Genomic DNA, 15,666 nt, shown 5'->3' with positions numbered 1-15,666 from the left:
TATAGATTAAAAGGGACAAAAAGGACTAAATTGAGCATAAATAAAAAATTAGTAGCTAATTTAATAAGAAAATAACTGAGATCAGACCTAATTGAAACAGCCATTAAAACCCTAGGGACTCATCGGGAAATTTTCTCTTGTCCCTAAACGGCATCGTTTTAATCTAGGACCTAAAATAGTTACTGCAAGGACTAAATTAAAATTGAAACAAAATAACAGGGCTAGATCATAAATAAAATAAAACAAAATTGTAAACATAAAAAGGATGGAGAGACTAATTGGGCAATTAACCCAATCCTCAAAAACACGCGGATCCTGGGGTCTTAAAACGATGCCGTTTTTGGGCTTATTAACTTAAGCCGAAACGACGTCGTTTCATCAAGGCTATATATAAGCCAAATTCTTAGTTTTAAATCATTTGAAACCTAATTTTTTAAAAAAAAAAGTTTAAAAACCCTCTGAAAGAGGGGAGAGGAGAGGTCCTCTGGGCTCTGGCCTCCGCAGGCCACGTTCCGGTCATCAGTCCTACACGCGCCTACACGCCATTGTACACGGTGGTTTGAGGGTCTAAAACCTTCGTCCTTCCACAGGTAACCCTTTTTCTTTTAAACGTTACTGTTTTTTTTTTAAAAATGATTCATATATTCGTGAAAAAAAGAAAACAAAAAAGAAGAATATGAAAAATAATCACCTTCTGAAATATTATTGCAAAGGTTTGGTGTACAATGCTTTTTGTGATGTGTTTCTCTCTATGCTTGTGTGTATTCGCCTCCTTTTTTTTACAGATTTTAGAAAAGGCTTTATAGCCTTGATTTACTGCCTATTTTGGAAAGAAATCGAAAGATTTCTTTCCAAACTCTGTTCTAATCTATTTACTACAATCTTGCTTTGATTTCTTTCCTTTTCTTGCAGGTGACCGCGAGGATCTCGGTGGTTCAAGGGCTGCTGGCGTTGATGGAGGCCTGAAGTCTGGTGGTGATGATTCGTGGTGACTGTGAGGCGCTGATTACGGAGGCAGAGCCTTGAATGGTGGCCTCGATTTGGGAGCTGGACAGACGCTCCCTGAACCTTCTAGAATTAGTGGCGGCTCGAGGAGAAAGAAGGCAGAAACCCTAAGGTTTCCTGCCTTGGTGTAATGTTTTGGGCCAGTTGGGTCACTTTAGTCCTGGGTCTGTCTAGTTTAAGTTAGGCTACGGGTGTATTAGGGTACACAGGTAGTCTAGGCTATTGGGTTGTAGCCGGTCTGTTTGGGTATAACGGGTCGAAGGTATTTGGGCCTATGTTTGGGCTTTTGTAAATTGGACTTTATATGGACTGTTTAAAATAACTATTCATTTATTTTCTATTTTTGGTTTTATTTATTTGACCATGGGCCCGGGCAGATTTGGGCTATTACAACGGGCTAAGCTCAAGCCTTGAATATTCGAGCCTGAAACCGGTCCATATTTTAAATAAGCTTAATTTTTTTGCTTAAACTCATTTTTCGAGCTTAATATTTTTACCCAAACTCTCTCATGAACAACTCTACTCACCACGTGCAATTATCATATGCGGGTCACTACTTTAATTCTTTTTCTTTCTAATTTATCTTTAGAGTCGTTTTGGTTAATGAACTTTAATTTGTTACGAAAATACCACTAACATATCGATTTGTAATATCTTAATCGTTGAACATTTAACAATGTAAAAATAAAACTGATATCACATGTTATATCAACATTCTGGGTGCAAATTTTAGTTTAAATTGCACTATAAAAGGTGGGGTATAACACAACAAATTAAATACCTACGCATTATTTAGCCTAACTCAATCTGATCAAGCCAAATTATATGAACTTACAAAATCAAGCCTTGAGTTACTTACATGTGTGATGTATATAAAGTTGTTCTAATTCATTCATAGAGTTCATTTTAAGTGATGTAATTGAATACATTTGAAATTTAAGTTCAAATATAGTAATTCTTTTTACTATCATCGAGTTGCAGTATTATTATTAAAAACATTGCATGTTCAGTTGTCCCAATGACATTAAGAAGATAATGTAAGATCATGACATATAATGTTCAGAATATTCTTTAAAATTTATCTTCCATCATTGTGCATGTGAGAAAATTAGCAAAGATTGTGTGAGATATTTGCAAAACCAAGACCAGGAGAATCAAATGTTAGACATGACAAAACTTAGTGCTTCCTAAAAGTTGTTTTAATCTTTTTTTCTCTTATGTATGTATATAGATGTATATATATCTCCCATACATCCTATGACGAGGATTTCGAATTAGAGTGATGCAAAATTCTTATTCTTGCCCGTGCAATTAATATCTTCAACATAATAAAATATATACTCATACTTTTAATAATAAAATGCTCTAAAGATTGAATTTTCACGTTTGGTTCAATCAGGCACGATAATAGGAGCATGTGCCTTACACGTGACCCATTTTTCATATGCATTTGCAGCATTTCAAGACTTGGTTTTTGCTCAGATTATGGGTTTCCGAAGAATAGATCATAAAACGACGGTTTGACTGTTATTCGAAAGTTGAAAAGTCGAGAGTTTGATGAATTACTGATTTGTGCTTTTACTGTAGATAGCAAAAAGTTCATGTTTAGCTTCTGTTTTTGTTCAATTCGTCATGTTCACGAAGTAATGAATCAGGCTACGCTTCTTCTTGCTTAGCATCAACTCTCGCTCGACGACAATCATTTTTTTGGTGAAAGGAAACCTGCATATCCGTTGCTCAACGTATTAAAGAGGAAGACAAAAAATTGAGACAATTTAATTAAGGGATAGTCTTTTCTTTTCTCACTTTGTCATTTAGATTACTAAAAGTTTCTAGTCTTCTATTATTCAAAAATAGTTGGTCCATTTAATTTCTAGATGTTACTTTCAAGTTAACTTTAATTATGTGAACCATTATCTTGATTGTTTGATCCTCGTATATTCTCAAAGTAATGTTTTCTTAAATTACTATTTTACCTCTTAATAGTTTTTATATTTTTAGTATAAATATAAACAAAATCAAATATATTAAAAATCATATGTGAATATGTTATATGTTCTCAACTGTTATTTTTAATGTATGGAAAAATATGTTCTCAACTGTTGTTTTGTATTTGTGAGATAATTAGGTAAAAGTACTATAAAGATTCTTGTATTAAGCGATACATTATATTTTATCTTCTCTATTAAAAAATTAGACACATTAGACCTTATACATTAGATCAAATAACAAGCTAATCGTTTTGTTAAAAATTCCACCCATTTCTACTATTGAGCAATAACGTATTATTGTCTAGTTGTTGGATTTAGTCCTTTCATGTAAAAAATTCCATCCATTTCACCATCTATAAAAAATTCCATCCATTTTGCTTGTATTAGTTCTTTCATGTCAATATAAGGTACACATAGCACGTCAAGTGTCACTCTTTAATTGCTTCATCAGCCATGTTAGCACTTAACAGTAAAAATGGATGAAGTTTTTAGCAAAAGAGTCAGTTTACTCTTTGATCTCATGTACAATGACTAATTTGATATTTTTAGAGTGAGGAAAACAAAATACAATTCATTCCTAACACAAGATCTCCATGATAATTTTACCCCACTTTTATAAAATATTGTCTAATTTATATTTTCGGTATTGAAAATATATTTCTCAATAAAGTGCTTTTATTAGTCATCAAAAGTGAAAATCAAGAAACCAGACATTGAAGATACTTGACTTGACTTGACTAGTTAAATTAAGATGCCAATAGAACAATACTGTTCTTAATGTCGCCCATGAATTATCACCATTCATCCCTTCAAGTTTTCTTCTTCTTTTTCTCGTCAATTTCAAGAAGTTCTTCAAGCAAATTATCATCCACATACTCTATTTCGAACACCTGTTTCCCTGTCCCCCTTGCTGAAGAAGAAGATGATGATGAGCCGGTTGAAGACGAATGGCGGTAAGCGTTAGCACCGATGGGATACTCGTCCGGGAAATTAAGAATCGCAAATTCACCTCTCATGGCATAAGCTGCTCTATCATAAGCTCGAGCAGCCTCCTCGGCGGTGTTAAATGTTCCAAGCCAAACACGAGCTCCTTGCTGGTTGGGGTCGCGTATCTCGGCCCCAAATGTCCCCCAAGGCCGACTACGTACGCCCCTGTATCGAGTCGTCCCGCCTCCGCTGCCTTCCTTGCCCTTATAGTTACCCTCCATTGCCAAACTTAAAAGCTCAAGCTGTTTGTATTTTGTGCACGGCTGATACATGTGAGTGGGGAAATAGCAATTTATATGGATTGGAAAAAGGGAATTTTTAAAGTTTGGCACCACTTTGGCGTCCCTGCATAAATTAAACACATGAAGGAATCCATGGCTGAGAATTTTATTCACGTGCTTAACAGAAACTTCTATTAGGGTTAAATTATTTTCTTTCCAATTTATCCTAGGGTAAACTAAAGAGATGGTCACTTATATATATTTTAAATTATATTTTGATCACTGAATTTTAATTTATTATCAAATGATCATTAACATTATTAATTTATAACATTTTGATCACTAAATTATTAACATTGTAACGAAAAATTAATGTGACATCATCATTTCAAATTAAAATTTTAAGTCACATTATGTTACACAACATAAATAAATACATTTTCAAACCTGACTCAATTCCATCAAAATCAAATTATATGAACTAACAAGATCAAGCCTTGAGTTACTTACATGTTTGATGTATTTGAAATTGTTGGCTTCAACTTGAGTTTAATCTAATTCATTCATATACTTCATTTTAAGTGATGTCATTGAAAACGTTTGTATTTTTAGTTTAATTATAATAATTCTTTTTACTGTCATTGAGTTGCAGTTTTTTTTTTTTTAATTTTAAATATTGTATATTCAATTGTCCCAATGACGTTGAGAAGGTGATCTAAGATCATGATCATATATATAAAGAATGTTTGGTCTAACATAATATTCAGAATATTCTTAAAAATTAATCTTCCATCATTGTGCATGTGAGAAAATTAGGAAAGGTAGTAGTGTGAGATATATGCAATCCGAAGGCCACGAGAATCGTTAGACATTACATAACCAATTAAGTGCTCCTTTTAATCTTTTTTTTTTCTTTAATGTATATGTATATAGATGATATAGTAAAATATATACCCCATAAATCCCATATATCCTATATGAAGGATCTTGAATTAGAGGGATGCAAAATTCTTATTCTTGCCCATGCAATTAATATCTTCAACATGGTGAACTATATATATATATATATATATATACTAGTTTTCACGTTTGGTTTTATAAAAAAAAAATGTGGTTCCATTTATTCATGAAAGGAAGCTTAAATCAATTTCAGAAATAGTGATTTTTATAAAATACTCTTTTTTTTAAAAAAAATTATGGGATATGGAATGTTTATCTCTTTCTAAGAGACTTTCGCCGTTGAGATTTTTGATCTCTTGCTGTTTATGGTAGTTACAAAGTTAATTTTGATGCGAGTTTCAAGCAATTTAGTGAGTGTTTTAATTCCTGATCATTCAAGTGCGATGATGAGAGCATGTGCTTTACACACTGTCTACCTCCGATCTGCATTTACAGTAGAAGCTTTTGCTGCCTTTTGTGACTTGGTATTTGCTCGGGATATGGGTTCCCAAAGAATAGAATTAAAAGGAGATTCTTTGACTATTATTTGAATGTTAGAAAGTTGAGAGTTTGATGAATGATTTATGTATGGATTTAGCTCGCTGATAAGCGATAAAAAATATTTACTAATAAGTGGGTATAGTATACCCTTTTTTATTTATAATATAAGTAGGTGGTGACAATCTATTTGCAGCTACCTTACAGAAATTAAAGGTTTTTTTTTTTTACTATTTAGATTTTTTATGTAAATTTTATGATTTATATTGTCTTTGACATTGAAGATAATTGACCAATTAACTTAAAGATGCCACTGGAGCAGTACTGTTCTTAACAATTGTCACCATATCCACCCTCCGTCACATTTTCTTCTTCTTTTTCTCTTCAATTTCAAGAAGTTCTTCAAGCAAACTATCATCTAAATACTCTACTTCCAACACCTGTTTGCCTCTTTCCATTGCCGAAGAGGAGGAAGAGGAGGAAGCGGCCGAAGTGGTAGCATTAGCAGCAGCGCCACCGCCGCTACCCATTGGATACTCGTGCGGGAAATTAAGAATTGCAAATTGACCTCTCATGGCATAAGCAGCTCTATCATAAGCTCGAGCAGCCTCCTCGGCGGTGTTAAATGTCCCCAGCCAAACACGAGCTCCTTGCTGGTTGGGGTCACGTATCTCAGCCCCAAACGTCCCCCAAGGTCGAGCACGTACGCCTCGGTATCGAGTCATCCCGCCTCCGCTGCCTTCCTTGTCATCCTTGGCCTTATGATTACCTTCCATTGCCAAACTTAAAAGCTCAAGCTGTTTGTATATATTTTATGCATGGTTGATATATGTGAGTGGGGAAATAGCATTTTATATGGACTGGAAAATAGGCAGCACTTTAAGGGTCCCTGCATAAATTAAACACATGAAGGAATCCAGGGGTGAGAAATTTGTTTACACGTGCTTATCAGAAACTTCGATTGAGCTTTAAATTATTTCCCTTACCAATTTATCCTTATGGTCAATTTATGAATTATTTTTCCATTTATAAGGTTCTTGAATTAGAGTGATGCAACAAAATTCTTATTCTTGCTTTTGTAAATAATAAATGCTCTAAAAATTCAATTTTCACGTTTGATTTTCCGTTTTAAATTAGCACAATTGAGGTTCACTATTTTGACATCGACCACAACCTCCTCTTCTTGTTTGCGTTTAGCGACGAAAAATACAAAAAAACTTGGTTTGTAATGGACCGTCATGGTTCCCTTATGAGATAGACCACTTCTCTTAAGAGGCTCGAATCTTGATACATGGCTTGTGCTAGAACAAAGAAAAAAACAAGTTGAATATGTTCACGACTTGGGCTTGTGAATTAAGGAAGCTTTAACGAGAATCTGATTTTTGTGCTGGAGAACCTTCTACGGGTAGTAAATGGTATAACTCGGAATGAATGTGATTGAGAAATTTAAACTATTTTATAGATTTTTCATCCATCCACCTTGAATGAAGACATTTTTTTTTATCAGAAAGAAGTGGGATAGTTGTGATAAATACACACTCTGCTTTGATTATATGTGTTTAATTGATATTCATTTTAAAATCAAAATCATACTCTGTTGAAAGTTAAATTTGTTTTTAAGTGAAATCATTAAATGTTTTATGTTATTTTTAATATTTTAGATTTGAATTCATTAAAAATAATCAAGTAACTTGAAAAAACACGACCCGAGTCAAATTCCAAAGCATCACGAAGCACACCCCCCACGAATCAAATTGCAAATATTTAGTGAAATTTTTGTGATGGATTTTTATGTTGGTGCTCAAGCAAGTTTTGGTTGTGTATTGCAATTAGTGTCTAAAAAGTTAAAGATTTAGTTTTTATATTTTTATTTGATAGAATTTTAATTTTATATTTTTTAATTAGTAAATTTTATAATATATATTTTAAAATTTTAATTTTGGCCCAAATAATAGTAATTAAATGTATTTGGTTAAATTCAATTCTTAGTCATGTATTATGCATGCATGTGTAGATTAGTCTATTTTCTCTAATTAAATCATTTTGAGTCCCTATACTTTTCGAATTTGAAATTTCAATCTTGATACAATTGATAGGCGTTAATCCATTAACTGGATTTTTAGTGAGTAATATGTGAGAAAAAAAAATTAACATAACATCACACACATAGTAATATGTTTGGTGCATCAAATTTTAGAAATAGCAGAACTTAACTTAATGTATTTAATCATTATTGGTTGATGATGACTGAAATTTTATTGAAAAGTATAAAAATTAAAAATGACCAAATAAAAATATAAAGATTAAATCACAACTTTTAAAAAATACAAGGACAAAAAGGAGAAAAAAGAACAACTTCATGTCATCTCAAATAACAGGAAGTGTATAGTCTATAATTATTTATAATTTAGATAGTGACAATACATTCCCAGGTACATTACAGAAACTAGAGCCTTTCACTCTATTTAATGTGTTGACTATTGGTGTAATATTATATATATATATATATATATGTCCTGAAAGTAATATGCTTTAGTTAGTTATCCAAAAGTGAGAGTCAAGATACTTTGACCAGTTAAAAATTAAGATGCCATCACATTTTCTTCTTCTTTTTCTCTTCAATTTCAAGAAGTTCTTCAAGCAAATTATCATCCAAATACTCTATTTCGAACACCTGTTTGCCTCTCTCCATCAACGAAGACGAAGATGAGGAACCAGCGGAAGACGACCGACAGTAAGCATTAGCATCGTCGCATCCCATAGGATACTCATGAGGAAAATTAAGAATCGCTAAATGACCCCTCATGGCATAAGCGGCTCTATCATAAGCTCGAGCAGCCTCCTCTGCGGTATTAAACGTCCCGAGCCAAACACGAGTTCCCTGTCGGTTGGAATCGCGTATCTCTGCAGCAAATTTCCCCCAAGGCCGTCTACGTACGCCCCGGTATCGAGCCGGCTCGCTTCTGGTACCTTCTTTACCCGTGGATTTACCCTCCATTGTGTATAATCTGCATGGCTGATATCTGTGAGTGGGGAGGGGAGGAACAGAATTTTATACATGGATTGAGAAAAGGTGGATTAATTGTCAAGTTTGCCAAGAATTTTTAGGGTCCCTACAAAAAAATTAAATCATAAGAAAGTATCCTTGGCTGAAAGTTGTTTCCACGTGCTTATCAGAAACTTCGATAAGCTTTAAATTAAATTTGCTACATATCCAATGTATCCGAATGGTCAAGGTGGATGGCTATGGAGCTTTTAGAAACACTTTTTTTACTTCTACACTTTTCGGCATACATTTATTCTAGATGTACCGTTATGCTGGATGATTATATTTATAAAAAAGTTTAATAATAAAATTATAAATGTTGAAGTTGTTGAAATTTTATTGTGTGTATTTTTTTAATTTATATAAATAATATAAAATAATAAAAATATCCTTAAAATAAAATTTATTTTATAAAATAGTAATATTTTAATAATTTTCTAATTTAATGATTGTGTAACACCAACTCATTTAGGAGCTTAATAATAAGTATACGTGTGTATATATATCTATGCTTCGATAAAATGAATGATGAACTTGATGTCACGAATCAACCCGACACCGACTTAATTCTGAAATTATTAAAATATATTTACTTTAAAAGTAATTATAAGGCTACTTTTATCTTTATATACTTTTATATACATTTCAAATAAAACAATTTAAAAATATTATTTAAGATTCAAACACAACCGAAAATTTTATATAAAATTTGTTAAAAATTATAAATATATTTATAAATTATAATACAAAATATTTTTATGTATATAAATATTTATCAACAAATAATAAGTTAAAATAGATGGCTTAATTTCACAAAAGAATTTGTCAACTTCATTACACGTGAGATAGGGTTTAAATGACGTCGTTTAGCTACGTTTGTTTTATATTAATTAGTTTGTGCTCTAATACTTTAGTGATATGGAAGATTAATGCGTTATTTGATAATTAGTTTAAAATTAATTTTAACAATTTAATTTATAAAAAAATATGAGAAATGATAATTAGATAACAAGCGCTTATTATTTAATGGAGAATATTTTAATCTATTTTATTTTATAACTTAATTTTTAATAATTAATTTTTCATAACTTATATTTTTAATACTTAATTTTTAATTTACCAAATAGTACGGACGAAATAATTCAACTTCTTTTAGCATTATTAGTATAAAATCGCCATTCTCTTATTTGTTGAGTAATATTTTGCTTATTCCTTATCGATATGAGCATCAGGGTATTTATATATGTTGTCACTGATACTATTACAGTTCATGATAGAGGCTCACTATTTTATCTTGACTCTGCTGCCTCTAGTATTGACATTCTCTGCAAACTCCAAGCTTGCTGGACACGTGTCTATGAAGTACGCAGTCCTTTTTGCTCTTGAGACTAGCATTCTAGGCGAGCTCCGTACTTAGTGGTTACGTGTTTGGGTAGCCTGGGGAGCACGTGGCACTTCCTGCGAACTCCTTGGCTGCATGCGAAGTGAGACTGTGACCTTCCTTAAGTCCTCACGAATTGGTTCTGTAACATTATCTCGCAAGCTAGTTCTGTGAGCTGTACTTATGTTCCTGCCTTATGAGCTAGCGCAAGATTCCTACGAGTTAGGTCTGTAGCTTTATCTTACGATACAATATTTATAGAGAATTTCTAGAATTTTCATTCAATATTATGTATTTTTTTTGTAAAATAAAAATATCTTTTATATTCATTTTCCGTTGTTGAAGTAATATTTTTTGTAAAATAAAGTAAACTTCTTGTCAAAAATTTCAAAAACCTTTCGAAAGCTACCATTAGTTCATCATTACCTGTTTTTAAATCTAATTTCGATTTAAAGTTTAATATATATACAAGAGCCTTATTTAGATATATAATAATTTAGGTTAAAAATATTTTAATTACTAAAAGAGTTGTGCTTGATAAAAATTGATTTTATTTATAATTATTCAGATGTATTTTTTATTGTACACTTCAATGCGTCCTTGAAGTAAAAACCCAATTCTATAGGATTAAAATTTTAATTTATATAATTAATTTTCATTAGGCAAGTGTAGATTCAATTCTCACTATATTTGAGTTCTATTTAAATTTATTTTTTAATGCAAAATATATTTCAATTATCAATATGTTGATATGTACTTTGGAATCATTTATTTCTGATCATGACCATATGAATGTATTAATTATAATTATAATTATAATTATAATTCCGTTTGTGTTATACAAATTGATTTCTTATTTTCTAATTGTAACTATATAAATGCATTTACTTAGTAATTACAAATTACATTTATTTTTAGAAAAGTTTTTTAAAACTTAAGTTTTAACCGACGGTGAAATGAAAACCAAAAGTATAAAATCAGAAGGAAATCAGAATAATAGAAGCGATATTTACTTTATTAGGTTCCAAAACAATGGAATAAATATTTGATTCGTGATAACATTATGTATTGTGTAGGAATCAATATTTTGTTAATGGTAAGCACAAATTAGGGGGCGCCACTTGATTAATCCTTTACTAATTATAATATTAATTAGGTCAAACTTCTCCAACATGGAATTTCTTCATGTTTCAAACATTTTTAATTTTACCATTAAAATTTTTAGGCAACGAATTTGACTGAATGAGATTGTCATCTTTACCTTTTTTTTTTTTTTTACAAGATTCTTCCATTACCATTGAATGTAATCTTAAGCTTCGTAAATGATTATAGATTTACAATTATTCGTCTTGATATTTGAAAAGTTTAAATAAAATATTTATCTAGAAAAATTTTATACCTAATTGTTTAAATAAAAATATTTATCTAGAAAAGTTTTATACCTAATTTGATCGACCCGTTTTATGTTTATTTATACATCATTTATTCCTTTTAACTTAATTTTCTTTTTGTAACAGTTAGCTTAATTTTCTTTATATTTTTAATTAATAAATAGATATATTTACATCAATTATTTTGTTTTGTAATAATTTTTATTCTATGCTCCTAATGAAATAAAATATATAGAGTTAATAAAATGTTATGATATTATTTTATAGGATTAATATGCAGTTTCTCCCTAAATTTATCCACAAGTATTTAATTATTTCTTTTTTTTTTTTATACTTAGTTGGTTCCTAAACTTGTATTGTGCCGCATATTTTGGTAACCTTCACACAACATCGTTAGTTTATAGTAATATGGCATTGACAACCAATCACACGATGACACATAATAGCCTCTCATTATAACACGTGACAAACTTATTTAAGAGAATTGTTTAAAACATTGTTTAAAATATATAAATTAATTAAAAAAGTATGTTTTTATTTTCATATCAAGTATGAACCAAGACTGATGGTTGTCTAGGTTTATTCAAATCTAAACAAGGAGTAGTCAAAAATTCATGTTAGATGTGTTTTAGTAATTTTATGTTTTTATAAAATATCATGCTATTTATATTATTATTATTATTATTATTTTGAAATGAAAAATATATAAAATATAGAAGATCCAAAACTTTTACTGAGCCCAGTCTAAGTTAATTTAGGCCAAGTACACCTTTCCTTTTCATTTGGGCTGTCCATTGTGAGTTTCCAAAATAGCTCATCAAATAAAAATATTAAACTTTATCATTCTCTTAACATTTTCGTAAAATATAAATATTTAAGAAAAACAAATAAAGCAACTTTGTATCTCAAATAAGTCATATATTTAAGAAAAAAATGTTATTAATATATTCTATAGACAAAGAAAAATTACATTTGTTTATTAATTATATTATATTAAATTATATAATATTGGTAATTATAAATGTTAAGCAATAAACTTTCTACAAATAAACACTATACTTTTGCCAGTAGAACAAGTAATTAATATCTCTATAATATTTTATAATAAAATAATAACTATAACGATATACTTGAATTATTTTAAAAATCATTAATTATTCTTTTAAAATTACTCTTAAATTATTTTTAAAAATTCAATACTATTTAAAAATATAATTAATTAATATGATTGTGGACTGAAGATTTAAATACAAATTATTTATTACTTCACTTATGGTTAAGCCAACACTTGATTTAACCATGGATTGCAATCTTTATATAGTTGTAGGAATATTAATAGTATTAGACCAACATTTTGTTTAATCTCAGGTGCAGCTAGAAATTATATGATAAGGGAGCCAAGATAAAATTTAAAATTTAATCTACTTATATTTAGAAGGTACTAAAATAGTAATTAATCCATTAAGCCAAGAAAAGTAAGGTCCTAGTCTGCCAAATTTAATTACGCCCTGAATGGTCACTTTTCTTAGCTTTAAGGACAATTTTTAACCGAAATATATAAAAATTATTAAGTAAGGTTTAAAGAGTGAATTATAATAAATATATGAAAATTAAGTATTAAAAATAAAACACATTATATTATTTACATTAAAACTTTCCACAAACTTAATCTCAAATATTATTCCTTTAAAAATATATATAAAAGAATCAAATAATCCAAAAAAATGTCAAATATTTTGACCGACTTTACTTGATTGTAATGAATAAGGAAGTTGGAAGTGGTCAGTGGTAATTCTGGTCAGGTCGGTCTTCAATGCACGTGATAGCACGTGCTCAACCCATTGTATTTTCTTCTCTTTATTCCTTTGGTTTGACTACCAAAAATTTTACAAATATTTTAGAAATATAAACTATTATTTATTAATTTACGGAATAATTTAAATGTATATTTAATAAAAATAATAAGAATAAATTATACTGATAATTACTCATCTATTAGTAAACTTTTTTATCACTTAATTATGAAATATTATAAAATGATTATTCAATTATTTGATTTTTTCTTTCTTAATTAACTATGAAAAGTTAAATCGTTAATGGAAATATAATGTACCAACTTTTAAAATTGATATAATAATAAATTTAGTCATTAATGTTTACATATTATGTCAATTTAGTCTTTTTAAAAAATTAACCTTCATTGTTTACAGTTACCTAATTTTACTCTTTTTATATGAAAATAAGACTAAATTAACACAATATATAAATATTGAGAGCTAAAATTTATATTATGTCAATTTTAAAAGCTACCACGCCATCTTTCTATTAATTATTTAACACTAATGACCAAAATTTTTATTTTTGAATTATTAGATGAATTTTTGTAACTTAATTTTCATAATTGAATAATAATAAAATTTATTAATAATTAGATAACAATCTTTCTGATTTACAAAAATTAATTTCATTATATCCAATTCAACCAAAAAAAATGAGAATTCATTCGTGGAATTATTTATTCATTCAGATTTAGTGTTTATATTTTATTTAATATAATTTGAATTTCTAAATATTAATTATATTATGCTTTAATCTAAATTTTGATTAATTTGTTAAAAAAGTTAATTAGATCTTATTCCCAGCTGACAGTCTCACGTGATTTCGTCATAAAACGTGAGCTCCCACGTAATTTGGTGCATCAAATTTTGATCCTTTCTTGTACAGATGGCAGCTGCTTATTCGTTACATGACTAGAATCAACGTATCAGGTCCTTGCAAAGCGAATGTAAATTAAAAAGTGTAGCAAAAGATGAGGTGTAATGAAAAAAAAAGGTTAAAATTTTGTTATTAGATCAATTTTAGTTTATGTACTTTTTAAATTGGTAAATTTTAGTCCCTATACTTTTCAAAATTTCAAATCTCAGTCTTGGTCCAAATACTAATAGTTAAAGTCAAACACTAGTTGTGAATTTACTCCATTTTCTCCAATTGGATAATTCTAAATCCGTATATTTTTCAAATTTTAAATTTCAATCTTAATGCAAACGATAATTGTAAACTAGATTTTCAGCTAGTAATATGTGAAAATAATAATCTAACATGATATTATACATATGATAATAAGTTTGGAACATCAGATTTTAGAAATAGTAGAACATTACTTAATGAATTTAACAATGATTGTTTGGTGAGGACTGAAATTTTAAAAATTGAAAGTATAGAGACTAAAAATGACCAAATAAAAAGTACATAAATTTAAATCTACAACTTTTGCCAGGTATAGGGACTAATAGCAAAATTTAACCAAAAAATAATATATAGTCCTACAAGTTAACGATGTAGATGAAGGTAGTGCCTGGCTTTTATACATGGTTTAGGAAGTTGCCTTCGAGGTTGATCCCTTTATCCTAGTTCGAAAGAATCATTAAGACTGTGCAAAGGATCACATTGTTAAACTTGCAAATTACAGCGTATCAGTCATGTTTTTTTTTTTTTTTTTAAATGTTAATGTTGAGAGTTGCAAATTTTTATTTTTATCTATGCTTTCTTTTATAATTATAATATAATGGAAAATAGAAGAGGATGAAAGAGTCTAAATATGTGTCATTTAAGTGTCAGTCAGAGATCTAATTAATTTTCAACTTTTATTCTTATTTGAGTAAGTATTTAATATATTGATAATGTATTTTAACTTTTTTAGAATTTAAAACTTTACAAACAGTGTACTCAATAAATTTCTTCTTTATTTTTAAAGTTTTGTTTTCATGTATCACAAAGAAATTAATTATCCTTATATTCTTAATTTTTATTAAATAGACTCAAATTTTATTTAATTTCTATAATTGTTCACTCTCTTTTTTTAATCTTTTTATAGCACGATTTGTGCATTCACCCATCAACATATGTTTTTGCTTCTTCTAAGTGTTTACCCCAAAATTTCCTTCTGACACAAGCTTTGTCATTTGGGTTTTTGCAAAATTACTATTTTTTTTCATACATGGTCAAAAAGCATAGATCAAGATGTGATTTTTCTTGGGATCTTCCGAGATTCAAAATTATTAATGGCTGAAATTAAATGTCAGAAAAATAAACTCTATTCAACTTTTCATCATGTCACATCAGATTTTTGTAAAAAATATAGTAAAATTTTAGGAAATATGAATAAAAGAAAAGTATTTAATATATATTAAATATAAAATATGATAAA

General features: G+C 29.1%; 3 protein-coding genes and 1 long non-coding RNA gene across 4 annotated transcripts; 1 reads left to right on the top strand and 3 right to left on the bottom strand.

The window, feature by feature from the left end:
- The first annotated feature begins 421 nt into the window (after nucleotides 1-421).
- Nucleotides 422-1,286, top strand: LOC108456350 (uncharacterized). The gene is made up of 2 exons (XR_001866895.2): nucleotides 422-590; nucleotides 913-1,286. It is a non-coding gene; the product is annotated as an uncharacterized LOC108456350 (long non-coding RNA).
- A 2,519-nt stretch (nucleotides 1,287-3,805) lies between these two features.
- LOC108456506 (ethylene-responsive transcription factor ERF096-like) lies at nucleotides 3,806-4,204 on the bottom strand. Its single transcript, XM_017755067.1, has one exon. It carries the CDS (start codon nucleotides 4,202-4,204, stop codon nucleotides 3,806-3,808), a length of 399 nt encoding a protein of 132 aa, XP_017610556.1.
- A 1,791-nt stretch (nucleotides 4,205-5,995) lies between these two features.
- LOC108455281 (ethylene-responsive transcription factor ERF096-like) lies at nucleotides 5,996-6,459 on the bottom strand. Its single transcript, XM_017753862.2, has one exon. It carries the CDS (start codon nucleotides 6,415-6,417, stop codon nucleotides 6,001-6,003), a length of 417 nt encoding a protein of 138 aa, XP_017609351.1. The 5' UTR covers nucleotides 6,418-6,459; the 3' UTR covers nucleotides 5,996-6,000.
- A 1,574-nt stretch (nucleotides 6,460-8,033) lies between these two features.
- Nucleotides 8,034-8,810, bottom strand: LOC108455280 (ethylene-responsive transcription factor ERF096). Its single transcript, XM_017753861.2, has one exon. The coding sequence runs from the start codon at nucleotides 8,637-8,639 to the stop codon at nucleotides 8,235-8,237; it is 405 nt and encodes a 134-aa protein (XP_017609350.1). The 5' UTR covers nucleotides 8,640-8,810; the 3' UTR covers nucleotides 8,034-8,234.
- Between the last annotated feature and the right edge of the window lie 6,856 nt (nucleotides 8,811-15,666).

This window comes from Gossypium arboreum, chromosome 9 (genome assembly GCF_025698485.1).
Source record: "Gossypium arboreum isolate Shixiya-1 chromosome 9, ASM2569848v2, whole genome shotgun sequence".
NCBI lineage: Eukaryota > Viridiplantae > Streptophyta > Magnoliopsida > Malvales > Malvaceae > Gossypium > Gossypium arboreum.
Note: the sequence above shows the minus strand (reverse complement) of the source record. Positions and strands in the feature narration are given on the sequence as shown.

Excerpts from the sequence above, each read along its gene's own strand:
- LOC108456506 (XM_017755067.1), bottom strand. The coding sequence starts at position 4,204 with ATGGAGGGTAACTATAAGGGCAAGGAAGGCAGCGGAGGCGGGACGACT.
- LOC108455281 (XM_017753862.2), bottom strand. The coding sequence starts at position 6,417 with ATGGAAGGTAATCATAAGGCCAAGGATGACAAGGAAGGCAGCGGAGGC.
- LOC108455280 (XM_017753861.2), bottom strand. The coding sequence starts at position 8,639 with ATGGAGGGTAAATCCACGGGTAAAGAAGGTACCAGAAGCGAGCCGGCT.